This window comes from Staurois parvus, unplaced genomic scaffold (assembly GCF_062004578.1).
Source record: "Staurois parvus isolate SC_StPar_1 unplaced genomic scaffold, SC_StPar_1.0 ptg000686l, whole genome shotgun sequence".
In the NCBI taxonomy this organism is placed as follows: Eukaryota; Metazoa; Chordata; class Amphibia; order Anura; family Ranidae; genus Staurois; species Staurois parvus.
In genome coordinates, this window is record NW_028318482.1 from 2,225,123 (window position 1) to 2,232,480 (window position 7,358).

Here is a 7,358-nt window from a genome sequence, read left to right on the forward strand (position 1 = left end):
CTCTGCGGGATGGATTCCCCCACCAACACTGAATGTGGTGATGGGGCAATTGAGCAACAGCGCAGGCAAGGGGATGGTCTTGCTGCCCGTAATTAGAAGTCAGACATCTGTTTGTGGCCTTTGTCATTCTCTAGTTATTGGGCCACAGTAAGAAATGTACAGTAGCATGATGCTACACTTTTCAATTATTTGTTTACTAGTGACCCCCCAACGTACATTCTGTGCAAATCTGAGTCATCTTTTTGAGGTCTTCAACCACACTGTGCACAGCTGTACTAATGAGTTATGTAAATAGCTGTCATTTCTCTTAATTAGTAGACAATACCATTTTTCTAGGTTTCACTGAATGTTTATAAAAATAGAATGTAGTACAAATGACAGGAAAACCAAATTAGTGGCCTTCGGCTGCTGACTACAGCATATATTGTACAGTTTCCACCTGCTCCCTATCACACCATAGGGATCTTTCATGACCGTCAAAGAAGCTACTACTGCTGGCCTCTCTTCTTGAAAATGCTAGTGTCTTTGGCTGTCATGCTGACCTTTTGACTTTAATACTTTTTTACTTGACACAAGTGTTACCCTGGGTGTTGGTGTTTAAAGGGAGCAGTGCTCTTGACAACCTCTTTGTTATGACTAAGTACTTAATTGTGTGAAACGCGTTAACAGCTTGTCAGTCCTTTGTGCTGTTTGTTCCACTATTTGATGAATAAAGTTGTTTTTTTTTTTGTTTTGTTTTTTTTAATCTTCATCAAGTCTGTGGTGTGTGTCCAGCATCTTCTTTTCTCTTAATTAGTAGACAATACCATTTTTCTAAGTTTCAGAGCATATATTTTGCAGTTTGTGCAGTTTCCACATACTTCCATAGGGACCGTTCATAACAGTGATAGAAACTGCTACTGCTGGCTTCTTCTTAAAAATGCTAGTGTTTGGCTGTCATGCTGACCTTTTTGATTTAATTTTTTTTTTTACAATAAGTGTACTTGTTCCAGGTAAGTGTTTCAGAATGTACTGGAGCCATAGGGTCAGCATAGCAGCCAGTCCATTACCATCTTCTGGAGGAGGTCAGCAGCAGCAGCCTCTTTAACCTCTTCCCGAACACCCTATAGCAGAAGTACTGCTACAGGGCGGCAGAGCTGCACAAAATCGTGTGTATAATATGTGCAATTTTGTATTTCCGGGTAAGGGGGTTCGCGTGCCGCCATTGGCAGCTACAGGCCAGAGATTCCCCACCAGCACCCAGCGATCACCGAGGAACACTGACAGAGGAGAGGTCTGTATGTAAACAAAATAGATTTCTCCCCTGTCAGCACCAGTACACTGATTTGTATTGCTTTGCATAGCAGAGCAATACAAAGCAGCGTGCATACACAGTAAAGTGCACACCGACAAAATAGTAAAACAGCACACCATTAACCCTTTGATTGCCCCAGATGTTAACCCCTTCCTGCCCAGTGTCATTAGGACAGTGTCAGTGCTTTTTATTAGCACTGATCACTGTATTAGTGTTAGTGGCAGTTAGTCAGTTTCCCCCAGTGTCAGAATGCCCACTATAAGTCGCTGATCGCCGCCATTACTAGTATAAAAAAAATACATTTTAGTGTATATATACCGCCATTTGTAGATGCTATAACTGTCACGTAAACCAATTAATTTACACGAATTGAGAATTTTTTTTTTTTAGCAAATACATATCGGCGAATGCATTTTGGCCTAAATTTATGATGAAATTTTTTATTTCCTCAAAATTGTCAGTCTATTTTTTATTTATAGCGCAGATAATAAAAACCACAGAGGTGATCAAATACCACCAAAAGAAAGCCCCATTTGTGGGGAAAAAAAGAACATAATTTTTATTTTGGGTGCAGCGTTGCATGACAGCGCAATTGTCAGTTAAATGAACGCAGCGTCGTATCACAAAACAAATTGGCCTCGGTGCAGACTGATCAGTTCTCCCTATCTGCAGGTGATCACTGGCTGTATGGTTACATGCAAACTGCAAAAGACAGCTGCGGCTGCTGTCAGCCTGTCATTGCTTTTTCAGGGTTTCCTATTCTCAGCCACTTATTATCTGCAAATTCTTGCCACAGGATTCTGCCACTGTACCAAATTAGCCCCTGTAAATTACTTTGCACACCTTTTTTTTTTTGTTTTTGTTTTGATGTGCTTGGAAAGTATTTAGCTGATTTAAAGTGTTTGTTAACCCATAATTAATATTATTTTAAATATTAAACATGTCTGACCCGATTCTCCTCTTCTCGTGTTCCCAGCTGGCACTTCTGGCCACTCTCCCCTGCTTATTGCTCACCATAGAAAGACCCTTGCTATGGGGGCAGTTGTGGGAATCCATAGACACACACAGTGCAGCTCGACCATGCTCCCCTCCCTACCTACTGGTTGCGGTTGACAGCAGTGGGAGCCAAAAGCTTCCACTGATGTCTTGGAGCCTATGAGTAGGGAGAGAGTGCAGAGAGCCGCTGCTCTCATGCACATAGCTGGATCAAGATTGGGCTCAGGTAAATATAGGGGGGGCTGGGGGAAGAGCTGCTCTCAGAATGGGAGCAGAGTATGCATTAAGGTAAAAAAAAAAACCTTTCAGCCTTTAGAATCACTTTAAACTGGAATTTTAGTGCAATTCCTTTAAAGCTACTTTAGCTTTGGTTGCTTGCTGAGATGAACAAATAAACTGTCACTTCAATTTAGAAACTGATTTTGACACTAAAGAGTAAAATTCTTATTTATCTTCCATTCAGACCAGGATGGCGATAAGAAGCTGACCCTCTCGGAGTTCATTTCTCTACCCGTGGGCACAGTCGAGAACCAGCAGGCCCAAGATATCGATGACGATTGGGTACGGGACCGAAAGAAGGAGTTTGAAGAAGTGATTGACACCAACCATGATCACATTGTCACCATAGCGGAGCTGGAGGTCAGTAATTACAGCTATGCTAGTACATTATTGTCTGTGTTACTGCAGCTGTAGCCAGTTGTGTAACTCCATCACATTTCTTATTACCTGTGTTGTATATATGCCTACATAGCTCCCACCCTACACTAGCTGTTACTCTTAGGCCATGTACATTTGAGCTTCAAATTTTATAACAGCAGTGTATGCAACAAGTTTGAAAGTCTTTCAAACTTCAGATCCAGTGTGAGACTACACAGATCATGTGTTGCAGTGTATGTGAACAAAAAATCCCTGTTTTATGTGAAAATTTGCTAGAAAGGGTATATAGCAGAGGGTTCATCCAAAATTGTTAGTGTTAAAGTAGAGCTATAGGCAATTGTGGATAGAGCAAGGGAGAGTTGTAACCCGTCACATTTTTTTTTTCCGCCATCTGTGTCAAATTGCACAAATTTCCCTTCACTTCCTGTCCCATAGCCAAACAGGAAGTGAGAAGAAATCAATGCAAATTAAGGGAATTCCTTGGAGAACCCCAGGACACAAGCACTAGTGTCCCCATTAGATTTCCCCTCAATTGCATTTTTGTGGACAACCCAAAATTTGGGATGTTCTTTTATTTTCACTTTCAGTGAGAGTGATAAAAAGGACAAATGGAGAGGGCGAATCTCCCTAACTGGGGCACAGACAGCAATAAAAACTGACAGGTGTTCTAATCCCTCTCCACTCTATCCAAAACTGGAAATAAAATGTTGCCTTCAGTTTATACTTTACCATGTGGTTGCACCCTTTTAGCACCTGATAGATTTTATTTATATATGTGTGTATGTGTGTGTGTGTATATATATATATATATGTATGTGTGTATTTATATTGTGTGTGTGTGTGTGTGTATATATACACACATGCGTACCAGGATGATTGCCTCTCTGAGAAAAGGGGAAAATATGGCATCAGTGGACACTTGGGGTGCCTACCTACATGTTCCTATCTACCCCCCACATGAGCGGTTTCTATGCCTTGCAGTGGCAGGCAACCAGTTTCAATTGTTTGCACTGCCTTTTGGCATATCCTCTGCTCCCAGAGAGTTTACAAGGATCTTATCAACTGTATCCATAGAAACCTAAACCCCCAGTTTATCCAGAGAAATGAAAAAAACTTATGAAAACATCATCCAAATTTCTCCAGCAGAGTGAAAATTTCTTCTGATCTCCCAAGGCATTTTTTTCTGCCCCTCTCAAATGTATTTTTTTTTCATAACATGGACCCTGATCATGCGAAGTGCATTTCAGGTGTTGTTTTTGGGACTAAAAACCAAACTAATTTTTCTCTTTGCGTTTTTCAGGAATACATGGACCCAATGAATGAATACAATGCTTTGAACGAAGCCAAGCAGATGATCGCTGTAGCAGATGAAAATCAAGACCACCACCTGGCCCTAGAGGAAATCCTGAAGTACAGCGAGTATTTTACAGGCAGTAAACTGATGGACTATGCAAGGAACGTTCATGAGGAGTTCTAAACTGCTTCCGCTGTTCACCCAGATGAACCACCCCACCCTTTTAGCTGAATAAGCTTTAGTCACAGGGACATCTCTCGCAGTCCGATGAGAGAATATACACCAGTCTTGCTGCTACTCTACCTGTGTATTTCTAGTGTGCAGTATTGAGTGGGGAGATCGCCTTCCCTGCCAACTCACAACTTTCATGGCAGAATTTGCACATATGACATGGCTTTGATTTGCTTCTGTGATGTGCTTCATTCCATTAATGTAATTATAAGAAATGCTTGCAGAGTCCACTCTCTTCTCTGCCACAGATCATCCTTGATGACGCTAAACGAAACAAAAGGACTAACCTGGATATGGCATATGTCAAGCCGTCCGTGTTAAGTGTAATATATCATATGTCTTCACTGTTAATAAGAACATTTATTTATGTGTAATGTCGTTATGTTAAATACGTATGTAAGACTACAAACCTGTAATTAGCTTAACATGCCCAGAAATATATATTTTTTTGTGTTGTATAAAGAGACTTGCTTAATGTAAGGGCAGCCGATTCGTGAGTTAACGTCTATGAGAAAGCAAAAATGAGTGACAAATGCTGGTCTGTTTTTTTGGGGGTTTTTTTGTGTGTTTTTTTTTTTTTGTTTTGTTTTGGTTTGTTTTTTTTTCATTTTGTTTTTTTAATTCTTCTGCTGTGACAGCTCCTAAGCTTTTTGGTGAGGAAGATGCATAGACATGGCAAAGAATTAAAGGGAACCTGTACAGTTTGAATTGTAATGGAGTAATTAAAGGACCTTGCAGTCACTGTAAATATTAGTTTTTCATATGCTGTCCTGTGCACTGTAGGAATCCCTGAACCCAGGATACCCTCTGTATCTTAATACTACCTTATGAGCAAGTCCGTGGTTTAGCCAAGCACCCCTCCCCCATTCCCCAGTCATAGGATGCAATGCAGCCAATTACACAACCTATTGAGAGGTGACTGCATTGCAAGCTGAGGGTCACAGTGAAGCACTTGTTCAAAATTCAGTATTTTCACCAACTACTCAACAGCTTGGGTTCCTAAGGTATGTAGGGACTATATAGTAATCTTTGATACTTAGTCCATCCTGTTGCTAGTTCCCACTAAGGGTTTACTGTAGGGCATGATTTGGGAGGCAGACACATTATATAGGACATTAAAGAGATCTTGTCCAAAATATTGTAAGAGACGTTTTCTGCAAAAGCGTTATATACTCTCCTCTTCAGTAGCCACTGTTTGCTACTTTCCCTCTGGTCCAGCACTGCAGCCTCATTAAGACTTTGTCATTTGACGCTTCCAGTGGTGTTGAATGCTAATGCTAATCATGCTGCGTGCCTTGATTCCTGCATGAGACCCCTATGCCTGTGCTGTGTTGTGTAGTGATGTTGAGGTGAGAAGATGCACCAGCAAGAAAGAGGTGTCTGACCTTCTCGGAAATGTTGAAAAGTAAAAATTCTTACAGGGGCTGCATTGCTGGAACCAAGGGAGGGTAGGGGATACGGGCCACCAGAAAGTTGGCGTTTTAGATCTCTTTTAATTGAGGGAACTTGTGTTATGAATTGTTTGGGAGATTATCCGGGTGTCTTTTAAAGAAACAACTCGCTGTATGGAAAAGGAAATGGGTATACGGGTAGGCACTGACCCCTAAAATTGTGTGAAAATTTGCAATTTTTTTTTAAACCTTTTTAGAGCAAACCTGTGCTTTTCAAGCAGGTTCCATCAGCTCTCCCTTTTCTTAGCAGCACATACCCAACTATCCCTTTTTCTCCTGCCACTCTGGGTATCAGGAGCAAAGGCAAATGTGATGACTCTGGTGATTGGTCTAGCACAGGTCGCTTGGCCTTTTACATGGAAACGAAGTGATGGTGAGTGTCACCTAACTGACATATAATCATTTGTAGATTGCATTCATAACATATAAAAATAATTGTTTCATGTCTGTTCTGTCACCATTGGCTACAAATCCAGTCTCTGCCATGTGGTTTTCCTTTCTATTTATGAGTTTCTTAAATTATGCAACTTAAAATTGTGCATTTTCCCCCATTTATAAAATTTTTACCTATTTTTCCAGAAGGAATTTACAGTTGAGTGTATTTAACTTTTTTCCTCCTCTTAACTTCCTGCAACAATATGAGTACAGCCTCTGTATAAGGAAAACCAAAATGGGGAAGTTTCAGTGTAGAAGTTACACAATTGGAAAAATTGTCTTGGCTCCTTAAGACTGCTGTAACCTGTCTTCGTGTATCCTGGCTCTGCTCACCTGATCTTGGATTCTCACTCTATTGACCATGTAATAAACACGACATACACAAGAGAGAGAGTGAATAATTTTCATTCTGGCGAGAGCTGAGACCTCAAAAGTCCAAGGCCACCACTAGTCCCTTAGACATCCCTTAGAAAGCATTGGGTAATTGAACTCCCTGGTGTCTACCAAACGGTGCTGCAGGACAATTGGTCTCTCAGCCCAATACAGTCACGATGAGAATCTCCTAGAACAGACTAGAAATGATACTGGTATTAAATTTGTGATTTGTTTATAATTGTTGCTTGCTTTTTCAGGCTTCTCTGTGTCTTTTATGTCTTTTTGAGTTTATTTTTTTAAGGCTAAGACTGACATAAAAATTTTTATCATGCTATAAATAAAAGATTCTGATCGTATTTCTTTGTGCAGTGTGTGTATTTAACCCCTTCACGCCTAAGGGTAAAACAAATCTAAATGCCTAAGCACAATTTTGCAACATTGACATGTGTTCGTAAAACCGTACATATCACAACTACTTTGTACATCCAGGTAAATTATACCTTGCTTTTTTTCAGGACAAATTGAGCTTTCATTTGGTGGTAAATGGTAATGGATAACGCTTGATTTTTTTTTTTTAATATCAAAGGAAAACTGGCCCAAAATAGTAAAAAAAAATATTTTTTTT

The 7,358-nt window shown here is 40.3% G+C and overlaps 1 protein-coding gene across 1 annotated transcript in view; it reads left to right on the plus strand.

The window, feature by feature from the left end:
• Positions 1-7,089, plus strand: part of SDF4 (stromal cell derived factor 4) — a 67,262-nt gene extending 60,173 nt beyond the window's left edge. Inside the window, exons 6-7 of the mRNA XM_089652558.1 lie at positions 2,754-2,929; positions 4,248-7,089. Of these exons, the coding sequence (XP_089508684.1) occupies positions 2,754-2,929; positions 4,248-4,424 (353 nt within the window). The 3' untranslated portion in view covers positions 4,425-7,089. The remainder of the gene's footprint in view (positions 1-2,753; positions 2,930-4,247) is intronic.
• Positions 7,090-7,358: the final 269 nt, after the last annotated feature.